General features: G+C 56.4%; 1 protein-coding gene across 7 annotated transcripts; it reads left to right on the top strand.

The window, feature by feature from the left end:
• The first annotated feature begins 210 nt into the window (after positions 1–210).
• On the top strand, positions 211–11,976 carry HYOU1 (hypoxia up-regulated 1). 7 transcript variants are annotated; one of them, XM_030332341.1, is made up of 26 exons: positions 211–319; positions 1,181–1,278; positions 1,495–1,588; positions 1,766–1,844; positions 1,997–2,151; positions 2,245–2,321; positions 2,618–2,799; positions 3,030–3,145; positions 4,467–4,659; positions 4,850–4,984; positions 5,139–5,221; positions 5,320–5,452; positions 5,607–5,794; positions 5,997–6,135; positions 6,841–6,901; positions 7,062–7,141; positions 7,547–7,732; positions 7,824–7,996; positions 8,151–8,238; positions 8,353–8,475; positions 8,660–8,793; positions 8,926–9,010; positions 9,655–9,895; positions 9,990–10,037; positions 10,291–10,368; positions 10,492–11,976. In XM_030332341.1, exons 2-26 carry the CDS (start codon positions 1,188–1,190, stop codon positions 10,554–10,556), a joined length of 3,027 nt encoding a protein of 1,008 aa, XP_030188201.1. In that variant the 5' UTR covers positions 211–319; positions 1,181–1,187; the 3' UTR covers positions 10,557–11,976. The 7 variants fall into 7 exon arrangements, with proteins under 7 accessions (XP_030188201.1, XP_030188200.1, XP_030188206.1 ...); XM_030332340.1 differs by having other exon boundaries at positions 211–368; XM_030332346.1 differs by having other exon boundaries at positions 212–368; positions 10,318–10,368; positions 10,495–11,976.
• The last annotated feature ends 263 nt before the right edge of the window (positions 11,977–12,239 follow it).

Genomic DNA, 12,239 nt, shown 5'->3' with positions numbered 1-12,239 from the left:
CCCAATCCCGGGCCGGCGTCGGCCGTTTCCCACCCCCAACTGGCGGACTGGCCCCTCGGCAGCCTGCGGACTGAAGCCGGCGACGGAGGAGGGGGCGGGCCTAGGACGTGGCCCAATGGGAGCGCGCGCCGCGGCGATGGGGGCGGGGCCCGGCGCGCGGCGCAGGGCCGGGCGGCCGAGGCTCCAATGAGCGCGCGCCGCGTCCGGGGCCGGCTGGTGCGCGAGACGCCGCGGAGAGATTGGTGGCTAATGTAACAGTTTGCAAACCGAGGGGAGTTGTGAAGGGCGCGGGCTTGGGGGCGCCCTGCCGGCCTCGTGGGTACGTCCGCCGCCGCGTTTGTCCCAGAGCTGGGGCCGCACGAGCGCAGGCAAGCGGTAACGGGGTTGGGGATGGCGATGGGAGCCGGCCACCCCTCCTAGGAGAGGCAACGTGCTAGCTCCGGGGGCGGGTCGGTAGCGGGAGCAAGGGCCGCACGGACGCCGGTGCGCTTGATCCCGCAGCTCGGTCCCGGTGCGCCCCCACGCTTTAGGGGAGGGCCGGGCCGCGTTTCCGGGGGTGGGAGCCGCCGCCTTCGCCAGGTGACGCTTAGGTGAACTCGGGGGACTCGGTACCTGCCCGGCGAGGAATCTTACCGTTGCAGGCACGGCGTCTGTGTAGGCAGCGGGGCGGGGGGTTGGGATGGAGAACGGGCGGCGGGCGGGACAACCCGAAAGGATACCGAGGAGGAGACAGGCCCTTCTAACATCCCAGCCTCCAACGTCACCACTTCTCAGTTCCCGTCCAGGCCCGGCCTGGCTTTCCCCGCCAGCGGGGGAGCTCCAGGTGTAGGGAGGCAGTTGAGCCCTGGGCGGGGATCCCTGGCCGCACCCCAGGTGTCTAACAGCAGGGGCAGTGCTAGGGTGAGCCAGTTACAGCCTATGCCGTGGACGGAAAGCTCTGGTCTCCTTTCTCCTGTCCCGGTACCTTCCCTGTTTAGGGATGTGGTGGATGGAGCCCAGGACCCTTTGTGTGATTAGAGTGCTGGGTCCTTATCAGGAGGGCGGGGAGGGGGATGTAGGCCCCTTTGCCCTACCTAGTGACGGTGGAGTATGAATCTTAAAGCTTCTCTGTTCTGGGATGAGTTTCTGTCTTCTTCACTCAGGGCATCCGGTTACAAGTGTTGTTTTTCTCCTCCCTCAGAAGCACAATGGCAGCCACCGTCAGGAGGCAGAGGCCGAGGAGGCTAGCCTGTTGGGCCTTGATGGCTGTGCTCTTGGCAGATCTGTTGGCACTGAGTGGTATGTACCCCAGTAGTGGGCTCAAAAGAAGAATTGATGAATGAACTATGGTGGGAGAGGAGGCTTTTTAGTTGGAAGTTGGACTCTTGAGTTGCTGAACCTAGGGTTTTATCTTTGCTATCTGTCCTTCTCTTTGGAGGGTGAAGTGCTTTGGTTAGAGGGGACTCAGGAGTGTTGGGGAACAGGGGGTAATCAACAAATCTCTTTCTTTTTCAGACACGCTGGCAGTGATGTCTGTGGACCTGGGCAGCGAGTCCATGAAGGTGGCCATCGTCAAACCCGGAGTGCCCATGGAAATTGTCTTGAACAAGTGAGGGCGGCCCCAGTGTCAGGGGTGGGGGAAGAGGGAAGTCTGTGCTCCAAGCCCGTGTGTGTTCTTGCGAGGGCCCACAACAGGCTGGTGTCTAAGTGATTGTATTTGGGGTGTTGAGGCTCCTGAATCCACATCCTGCTGTAGGCACCTGGGCCCTGTGTCTCTTTTTTTCAGGGAATCCCGGAGGAAAACCCCAGTGACTGTGACCCTGAAAGAAAATGAAAGATTCTTTGGAGACAGTGCAGCAAGCATGGTGAGCTAACAGCCCACCCCCTTCCCATAAGCGATGGGCAGAAAAGAGATGTCAGACCCCAGAGCCTGTTCTCTTACCAGCCTCTGATGTGAGAGGTAGGTGATGGGGGACTTGGGAACCTCACGCCACATTCCTTATTTATCTGTTCTCAGGCCATCAAGAATCCAAAGGCGACACTGCGTTACTTCCAGCACCTCTTGGGGAAGCAGGAGGGAAACCCCCATGTGGCCCTTTACAGAGCCCGTTTTCCAGAGCATGAGCTAGGCTTCGACCCACAGAGGCAGACTGTGCACTTCCAGATCAGTCCGTGAGTGTGGTGCTGGGGACAGTGGGCTCAGTGGGCCTGATGGGCTCCCCTGCTCATGGTTGTCCTTGCCTTTAACTCATCCCCTCCCCACAGGCAGCTACAGTTCTCACCCGAGGAGGTACTCGGCATGGTTCTCAATTACTCACGTTCCCTGGCTGAAGATTTTGCAGGTGAGTGGCTAAGGTGGGGCCGGCGGTGGCCAGGTTCCCTAGGGTCTCAGTGGGACAGTTTTGCCTCCCAGGGAACAGCCAGCCATATTTGAAGACATCTTTGGTTGTCACAACTGGGGAGCTGCTACTGGCGTCTAATGAGCAGAAGCCAGGGATGCTGCCCGAGATCCTACAATGCACAGAATAGCCCCACACAGCAAAGAGTTACTTGGCCCAGAAGGTCACTAGTAGCAAGACTCGGAAAGGGTCGTCTGAGTATGGAGCTGGTGGGAACCCTGGTCTGTTGCCCTCTGTAGAGCAGCCCATCAAGGATGCAGTGATCACCGTGCCAGCCTTCTTCAATCAGGCCGAGCGCCGAGCTGTGCTGCAGGCGGCTCGCATGGCTGGCCTCAAAGTGCTACAGCTCATCAATGACAACACCGCCACCGCCCTCAGCTACGGCGTCTTCCGCCGGAAAGATATCAACACCACTGCCCAGGTGAGCTGGGGAGGAACTTCTCACCGGACTTGGAGGCTGGCTGGCTGGCTGTGACGACGGAGACCACTCGACTCTGTTTTGCATCTCGTTTGCACGACTAGCCCTTGACAAAATGCAACACCAGGCCCCTCTCGGCCAGCGTTGGGGCTTTTCGGCTTTCAGTGGAGAGTCGATACAGCACCTTGGAGTTAGAGAAGGTTTCCGTGACACTTGTCTCGGTGTCTCCACAGAACGTCATGTTCTATGACATGGGCTCTGGCAGCACCGTGTGCACCATTGTCACCTACCAGACGGTGAAGACTAAGGAGGCGGGGATGCAGCCACAGCTGCAGATCCGGGGAGTGGGGTAAGTGGGTACTTGCTGAGACACCCTCGGGTCGGGGATTTCTTCTTGGAGGGGCAGCTGCCTCCTTTTCCTGCTCCCTGCATGAATGTTCTCCTGAAGCATCGGTCACTGTAGGGTACCTCTTGGAAGAACCGGGGGAAGATGGAGAGAGAAGGGGACAGTTTGGGAAGACAGCCTGTGGGTCGAAGCCTAGCTCATGCTCTGGAAAACGGGCTCTGTAAAGGGCCACATGGGGGTTTCCCTCCTGCTTCCCCAAACTGGGAAGGCAGGGAACTTACCGAGAGCTATTACTTAGGAAATCCGTGGGGCTACCGACCGTGCGCAGTCTCAGATGCGGTCATTTGCTTGTTCTTGTCACTTTCAGCGTACTTACTGGTGACGTGGTCTGGTTTTCTGAGCCGTTCTTTTCTGTGCGGCTCTTCCTCCACCGCTCTAGTCCCAGCTTCCATCATCTCTGACCTGCAGGGTTACGATAGAAGGTCTCCCTGTCTTCACTGTGGCCCCCCTTCAGTTCTTTCTCCACGTTGTAGCCAGAAGGTTGTTTTCAAAATGCCAACCTGATTATAGTCTATTTCTTTAAAAGCCTTCAGTGGCAGGGTGCCTGGATGGCTTAGTCGGTTGAACGTCGGACTCTTGATTTTGGCTCTGGAGCCTGCTTAAGATTCTCTCTCTGCCCTTCTCCCCTGCTCTCACACGTGCCCGCATTCTCACTTACTTTCTCTTTCAAAGGAAAAAAAAAAAAACCTTAGTGGTCCCAGACCTTTATTGTGGCCTGTGAGAGCTCTGACTCCTCCCTTTTGTCTCTACCCAGAGCCTTTGCTTTTTGAGGTCTACCATGCCTGTCCTTTGGAACTTATTCATTGGGCTGTTTCTCACCTCAGGGTCTTTATGCACACTGTTCCCTTCATCTAGGGTTGTTTTCTCTTCAACCCATTAACTCCACTCAATCCTGCAGGTTTCAGCTCAGGCATCGCATCTCCACAGAACTTTCTATGGCGTCTGTAAATAGGGGGCATTTCCCTTCTACGTCTTCTAACGCTGTTGTCTGTCTCCCTTATAACTCGGGGAGGTTGGCATTTTTTTTCGTGTAATTGTTCGATGCTAGACTGTAAGTTCCTTGACAGCAGGTTCCCTGTCTGTTTGCTGTTAATTGCATCTCCAGAGACAAACAGATAGTCAATGCCCAGTAAATACGGTGGATTGGATACACACGTGAACTGCCACTGAGGTGTCAGCCACGTGGGAGGAAGGTGAGGTTCCTAGGTCGATGAAGGGACACTGTGTGTTCCTCACGCTTTTTCTGTCTCTTTTCCCTGGATAGATTTGACCGCACCCTGGGGGGCTTGGAGATGGAACTCCGGCTGCGTGAGCACCTGGCAAGGCTTTTCAACAGGCAGCGGAAGGGCCAGGGAGCTAAGGATGTGCGGGAGAACCCCCGTGCCATGGCCAAGCTGCTACGGGAGGCGAATCGACTCAAAACCGTCCTGAGTGCCAACGCTGATCACATGGCACAGGTGCCCGCTCATGGCTGGTCGAGGGCAAATATTCTCCATCCTGAGCTAGGCCCCTGGTGTGCGGTGTGGCCCATCCCTCTTCCCAGGCCTCCTACCATTCTCCCAAAGTCCAATTCCCTCGATTTCTGACCTGCCCCCCCAAAGAGGAGGACCTGGGTGGGTGCTCTGACTTGCCCCATCCTCCTCCTAGATCGAGGGCCTGATGGATGATGTGGACTTCAAGGCGAAAGTGACCCGTGCGGAGTTTGAAGAGTTGTGTGCAGATTTATTTGAACGGGTGCCTGGGCCTGTGCAGCAGGCCCTCCAGAGTGCCGAAATGAATTTGGTGAGGGGGTAGTGAGATGTGGGCGTGGGGTGGGGGGCATGTGGGATAGAAAGTGGTTAGGTGGCAGGGGGGAGGGGGCGGGAATGTCGCCAGATGTGTCGGTGCCGAGGAGGGCTGATGATGTGCCGTTCCATTTCCCATTCTCTGTCTGTAGGATGAGGTTGAGCAGGTGATCCTGGTTGGTGGGGCCACTCGGGTCCCCAAAGTTCAGGAGGTGCTGTTGAAGGCTGTGGGCAAGTGAGTGTGGGTGCTGAGGCATTGGGGCCAGGGCTGCGGAGAGGGCGACCAGGCTGGGTGCTCCAGAGTAGACGTGCTGAAGCGCAGGACTTTTGCAGGGAGGAACTGGGGAAGAACATCAACGCAGACGAAGCAGCTGCTATGGGGGCTGTGTACCAGGCAGCCGCGCTCAGTAAAGCCTTCAAGGTGAAGCCGTTTGTAGTGCGAGACGCGGTGATCTACCCCATCCTGGTGAGTAGGCCTGTCTGATCACCTCACCGAGGGTGGTTTCTCTCGTCTGCCGTAGCCTGTACCCTTGTTTTCTGCCAGTTGACGGTCTCCACGTACCCTTACCCCAGAATCTGCTCTGGCTCTCCAGTGTGCTTCCTCTCTGCCTGCCGTGTAGGTGGAGTTCACAAGGGAGGTGGAGGAGGAGCCTGGGGTTCGCAGCCTGAAGCACAATAAGCGTGTTCTCTTCTCCCGAATGGGGCCCTACCCTCAACGCAAAGTCATCACCTTTAACCGCTACAACCATGACTTTAACTTCCACATCAACTATGGTGACCTGGGCTTCCTGGGGCCCGAGGATCTTCGGTGAGAGGGTGGGGCGAGGTGGGGGCTCCAGAAGGGAGGATCTGGGGCCACGGGGCTGACAGGGGGAAGCGGGCTGTGCGGTCAGGATTGGGGTGAGCATTTTCTCTGGAGGGCCCAACATTTCGTGCTGGGAGGCCTTGTAGTCAAAGGCTGGAGGCTGGCTGGCTGAGTTCCCTGGACTTGCTCTCTCCTCCCCAACCAGGGTATTTGGCTCCCAGAATTTGACCACAGTGAAGCTGAAAGGTGTGGGTGAGAGCTTCAAGAAGTATCCCGACTACGAGTCTAAGGGCATCAAGGCTCACTTCAACCTGGATGAGAGTGGCGTGCTCAGCCTCATCAGGGTGAGAGCAGAATGAGACCGTGGGTACGGGGCAAGGGTCCAGGCCCCACCAGCCTTTGCAGAGCGGTTCCACCTGGTATTAGAACATGATAAGCGAGAAAGGTTTATGGAGGTGGATAAGTCCTGGCTCTAAACACAGCTAACCAGGGACCTGGTGGGTCAGGGCCTATAAAAAGTTACAGATGTTGTAAATTTCAGGATCTGTAGAATGGCCAAGTAATCTGTTCTCAAAGAATGGTTCGGGGCTGGGTGGTTGGGGGGGCGGGCGCCAGGGTTGCTCAGTCAGTTAAGAGTCCAACTCTTGGTTTCAGTTCATGTCTTGATCTCGCGGTTGTGGGTTCAGGCCCTGTGCTGGGCTCCACGCTGGACGTGAAGCCTACTTAAAAAAAAAAAAAAAGTAGTTCTGGGGGTTAACATCTTTTAGAAGGTACTGTGGGAAATCACGGCCCATTCTGTTGTCAAGTGGAGAAGTGCAAGGCCGTGAGGGAAAGAAGGAGCTATGACCCAGTCCTCAGGAGGGCTCATAATCCAGGGGGGTAGTGATGACTTGATTCAAGATCCCTTAGAAGAAGGCGGGTGAGGGAATAGGCCAGCACCGCCACGGGTCACGTGGATGTGTGTGAGTAGACACCCACCGTGGCAGGACGTTTGTGGGGACGAGGTGGGTTAGCGTGTGCGTCTCGTCACCTCGAATCCCTGTTTCTAGGTGGAGTCTGTGTTTGAGACATTGGTGGAGGACAGCCCAGAGGAGGAATCTACCTTGACCAGTAAGATGAGTGTGTGTGTGTGTGTGTGTGCGTGCGCATGTATGTGTGAGAGAGGATGTACTTGTGTGCCTTTGGGGGAGGCGGGCAGGCCTTGCCCTTGGGCAAGGAGGTGGTGTCACTGCTGTGGCCCCTTTGAGTCTTTGGGTTTTCTTCCTCCTAGAACTTGGCAACACCATCTCCAGCCTGTTTGGAGGTGGTACCACACCAGACACTAAAGAGAATGGTACAGACACTGTCCAGGTAAGGCCAGCACGGAGCCAGGAGAGCTTGGAGGATGGTGAATGGGGCCGGGTAGTAGCAACAGAGGCAAGGAGGGATTGGGGCAGGCATTCCAGCTCCCTAGGACTGACTAGACCCCCGCCCTCCCCGCTTTCCCCGGGCCCTTGCCGAGTGAACCATACCCTCCTCTGGGCCCTGAGCTGTCCCTGTGCTCGGGCTCCAGGGCACATTCCCTTCATCTCGAAGCACTGCTCCTCCGACCAGACTGCTTGCCGTAGTCTGCACAGCCTGTTACCGTATGGTCATCTGCCTGTCCCCAGGCTGTGCTGGGAGCAGCAGGCCCCTTCGCAGCAGAGCCTGGGGGATTTGGCGTTGCCGGCTGAGCGATTCGTCCATAGGCTCTGCTGGGGACCTCGTGTTTCCCAGGAGGAAGAGGAGAGCCCTGCTGAGGGGAGCAAGGATGAGCCTGGAGAGCAAGCGGAGCTCAAGGAGGAGGCGGAGGCCCCAGTGGAGGACACCTCGCCGCCCCCACCCACTGAGCCGAAGGAGGCTGCAGTTCCTGAGGAAGAAAAGGCCACAGAAAAAGAAAACGAGGAAAAGCCTGAGGCCCAGGTGAGCCGGAGGCGAAGGGAATAGATGCCTGCCTGTGGGGAATAGAAGGACCTGAGCTTCCCCTGACCTCCTCGTTTCTTTCCCCCACCAGAAGCCAAGTGAGAAAAAGGAGGCAGGGTCTGAGGCTGCCCCTCCAGCCCCAGAGGAAGAAAAGAAGCAGAAGCCTGCCCGGAAGCAAAGAATGGTAGAGGAGATTGGGGTGGAGCTGGTGGTTCTGGACCTGCCTGACTTGCCCGAGGATGAGCTGGCCCACTCAGTGCAAAAGTGAGTAGAAACGCGCGCGCGCGCGTGTGTGTATGTGTGAGCATGCACGCACAGGGTGGTAAGGGCAGTGGCACCCATGGGAGGGAGAGCCGTCTGCCCCAGGGTCTGAGGTCAACATGCTCTCTCCCTCATGCTTGCTTCTGTCATCCCACAGACTTCAAGACTTGACGTCCCGAGACTTAGAGAAGCAGGAACGGGAAAAGGCTGCCAACAGCTTGGAAGCTTTTATCTTTGAGACCCAGGTTGGTGGGCTGGGAGACACAGCTGCCCCGGGACCTGTGTCTGAGGAGGGTCTGCCTCTGTGAGCCCTGCTCTTGGGGTTCGGTGCATGCTTGGGCCCGTGTGCACCTCTCTAGGACAAACTGTACCAACCCGAGTACCAGGAAGTGTCCACAGAGGAGCAGCGTGAGGAGATCTCTGGGAAACTCGGCGCTGCCTCCGCCTGGCTGGAGGACGAGGGCTTTGGGGCCACCACAGTGGTAAGTGGCTTCCCAGGACGTGGTGGGTGGGATGGGAGCCCTCGCTTTGCTCTTTACAGGCAGAAGGTCAGAGAAGGTGAGGAGAGCTGGGGTGTGAGGCCAGGAGAAGGACGCGGGGTCGGCTCCAGGGCCAGGCTCTCATCCCTTCAACCCCCTCTGCCCACTCCCACCCTGCATCCGTCAGATGCTGAAGGAGAAGCTGACTGAGCTGAGGAAGCTATGCCACGGGTTGTTTTTTCGGGTAGAAGAGCGTAAGAAGTGGCCCGAACGGCTGGCTGCCCTTGATAATCTCCTCAACCATTCCAGCATGTTCCTCAAGTGAGCAGCCCCTTCGATTTTCTTCCTTATTCGGTCCTGCCAAGCCTGGAGGTCCATCAGCTTCCCATGCCCCATGCCCACACCCCAGATCCCTCTCTCCCCTGGGCTCACCGTCTCCTTCCTGGCTTACAGGGGCGCCCGGCTCATCCCAGAGATGGAGCAGATCTTCACTGAGGTGGAGATGACAACGCTGGAGAAAGTCATCAACGAGACCTGGGTAATCCCTGCATGAACACTTACTGGGATGCTCACCTGGCAAGGTGTGCTATGCTGGGCAGAGAGGAGATGCCGAGAAACCGGGGTTCAGCAGCTGCTGCCTCCTGGCCCGGCAGCTAATAGGGAAGGCGGAAGGCATTTACATTTGAGGCCACGTCTGATTAGCCCCAAGCAAGGGTCACGGCCATGAGTTTTGTCAGACTGCAGGAGCAGCAGAGCCCATCCCTATGAGGTGAGAGCAGCTGCTCCAAGCAGCTGGGGCTTGAGCTGCGCTCAGAAGGTGAGCCAGGGAAGACTTGTCACAGGAGGCCGAAACTCTTCCTTTTGGGTGTGTGGAGAGTGATATTGAGCCAGAGCTCAGAAGTGGAGAGACCAGGGAATAATTAATCAAGAGCTTCGGCTGTAGTTGGTCCCTAGTATTGTAAGCCACAGACATGGCTATGAGTTTGGGACTCCTTTGTGGGGAACCTCAGATGCCATTCTGAAGAGTCTGCTTACCATCGTGGGGCTGACAGCCAGGAGTAGTGGAGTGGTTTGCCATCTGAGGGAAGAGCCTGGGGCCGGTCTGGGGTGTATTTCATCCGGGCCAGAGATAACCTACCCTCTCCAGGGCTAGCTCTGAGCCTGTCCTGGGCTCACCCGCAGGCCTGGAAGAATGCGACCATGGCCGAGCAGGCCAAGCTTCCCGCCACAGAGAAACCCGTGTTGCTCTCAAAAGACATCGAGGCCAAGATGATGGCCCTGGACCGTGAGGTGCAGTATCTGCTCAACAAGGCCAAGTTTACCAAGCCCCGGCCCCGACCCAAGGACAAGAATGCAACCCGGGCAGAGCCTCCCCTCAATGCCAGTGCCAGTGACCAAGCAGAGAAGGTCATCCCTCCACCAGGTGAGGGCAGGGTGCCTGGCTCCAGGTGCCACTGGGCAGGAAGAAGGCCTCCTTTCCCTCCTGGGACTACATTTTACCCCTGGTTTTCCTCCAGGCCAGACTGAAGATGCAAAGCCCATTTCAGAACCTGAGAAAGAGACTGGTGAGTTGAAGAAAGTGATTGGGAATATGGATATTGCTAAGCCTAGGGGTCGGCAGACTTGCAGGCACAGCCTGTTTCTAGAAGGTCCACAAGCTGTGAACAGCCCTTACGTTTTTAGGTTCTTACATATCCACACAAGCATGTCTGTGCAAAGAAGCCGGGTGTAGCCCACAACCCCTAAAACATTCACCATCTGTCTTTTTATAGAAAAAGTTTGCCAACCCTTTCATTAGTCCCTTCCTCCCTTCTGCAGAGGCTAACCTCTTCCTCCCAAAAGCAGGATCTGAACAGGCAGACACCGAACCTCTGGAGTTAGAAGGTCCTGGAGCAGGTGAGCATGGGGCTGGGGGCACCCGGGAAGCCTAGTAGGGCCCAGCGGGGAGGATCTGCCCAGAACGGGGCCAGTTACCTTCGTCTCACCTGCTGGCATTCCTTCGCTCTTCCCCACTCCCAGCAGAACCGGAACAGAAGGAGCAGCCGACAGGACAGAAGCGGACTTTGAAGAATGATGAATTATAACCAACCCCCCAGCTCCCCCTTTCACCCCTCCCCCTTCTCCTACCTCCTCTATTTATTAAACATCGAGGGTCGGGGGAGGGGTTGCTCCTGCCTTCAGAGGCTTCGGTTCCTTTTCTCTCACCTTGATTGGAGGTGTGGAGAAGGGGGAAGAAGGGACAGCTCACCAGTTCCTTCGGCAGTGGTTCTGTGGTAAAAACTGAAATTGTTCTATTTCCCAGTCCCACCCCTGGTTCCTTACCCATCCAGGCCCTCATTTGGGGAAAATCACTATTATGTCTTAATTCTTTGCCTGTGGGTAGGTGAGAGATTGGCTGTTGATGGGGTCGATGGACCTGGCAGGTGGGAGAGGGATGCCCTGGGCTATTAGAGAGTCTCCAGTCTTCTCTGTCCTCCTCCCTGCTTCCCTCTTCCACTACCAAGTCCGCCCCTACAGGGGCCAGTGTCTACAGAGCCTTGGTTACCAGGTCTGGTTTCTGAGTGCCTATCTATGCTCTTTCCTCCTCCAAGGTCTTGTCTTTCCCTAAAAGGCCCCATCCCCGGTGACGACTCTTCCCCTGGTTTCCTTGGCTTCCGGTTGTGAGTAAGGCAGCTGTCTGCCTCTTGCCCCAGCCTTTCCATCTGGACTGGCTGCAGTAAAGCTAGATCCATCCCCACCCGCGGTGGCCAGAGTAGGCAGCAAGAACGTGAAGAAGGGAAGCCAGCCGCCTCTGTGGGAGAGACGTCTGAAAACCCGGGAGCTCCCACTTACGGCCTCTCAGACACAGGAAAGCGTGTGGAGTGGCCAGCGTGGGATGCCAGCATCCTGCGAGCACTGTCAGAGTCTGCATCTTCCCTGTTCCTGTCCCTCCGTGTCCCTGTGACTCCTGGCCCTCTCTGCCCTCCTGTCTTCTGCCCTCCTAGATATGGCCTTTCCCTGGTCCCTTGGCCCCCTGGGCTGACCAAAATGTGCTTTCTACTGTGAGCCCCTATCCCAAGACCCTGGGAGAAGGAGAGACCATGGCGTGAATGTAAAAATGCCACCTCGCCCTCTTTGAGGCAGGCCGTGTGGGTGAAGGAAGAGGGTGTGGGCTGGCCTGCCTTTCTTGCATTGCTCTGCCAAGATGGAGGCTCTTTACCCATCAAGCCGATGTTGGGGAGCCTGTCCTCCAGTATTCGTCTGGAGCAGGAGCCACAGCGCCACCCAGCTCCCAGGGCAGGGGGGAACCTGGTTGTGTCTGTCCTTTGTCTTTTTTCCTTTTTTTTTTTTTTTTTTTTTTTTTTTTTGCCACATTGGCAGATATGAGACTTAAGGGTCCCACCCCATACTGTATGTTTGAGTTCTTTCACTAGCGGTTGAGGCTGGTTGGACAGGTTTGAGTCAAATTGTACTTTGGTCCATTGTTAATTGAGAAACTGTTTCAATAAAATATTCTTTTCTACAGTTTTTGTGCTATGGTTTTTAAAATGTTTGTTCCCTGGGGCAGCGTGGTGGCTCAGTTGGTTAAGCATCCGACTCGATTTTGGCTCAAGTCATGATCGCAGGGCCAGGAGTTCGAGCCCCAGGTTGGGCTCCTTGCTGAGCATGGAGCCTGGTGCACTTGCTTGCTCTCTCTAAAAACAAATGTCTCCTGTGTATGAACAATACATGTTTATTATAGAAAACTTGGACGCTAGAAGTTTGAATCTTAAAATTACGTATCCTAC

Source organism: Lynx canadensis, chromosome D1 (genome assembly GCF_007474595.2).
Source record: "Lynx canadensis isolate LIC74 chromosome D1, mLynCan4.pri.v2, whole genome shotgun sequence".
NCBI classification, from domain to species: Eukaryota; Metazoa; Chordata; class Mammalia; order Carnivora; family Felidae; genus Lynx; species Lynx canadensis.
This window is presented reverse-complemented; position numbering and strand designations above follow the sequence as displayed.

What these genes read in the sequence shown, in the direction of transcription:
- HYOU1 (XM_030332341.1), top strand. Translation starts at nt 1,188, where the DNA reads ATGGCAGCCACCGTCAGGAGGCAGAGGCCGAGGAGGCTAGCCTGTTGG. An exon ending in GCTTTGGGGCCACCACAGTG is followed by an intron (nt 8,476 to 8,659) that starts GTAAGTGGCTTC and finishes TGCATCCGTCAG; the next exon opens with ATGCTGAAGGAGAAGCTGAC. An exon ending in AAGTCATCAACGAGACCTGG is followed by an intron (nt 9,011 to 9,654) that starts GTAATCCCTGCA and finishes GCTCACCCGCAG; the next exon opens with GCCTGGAAGAATGCGACCAT.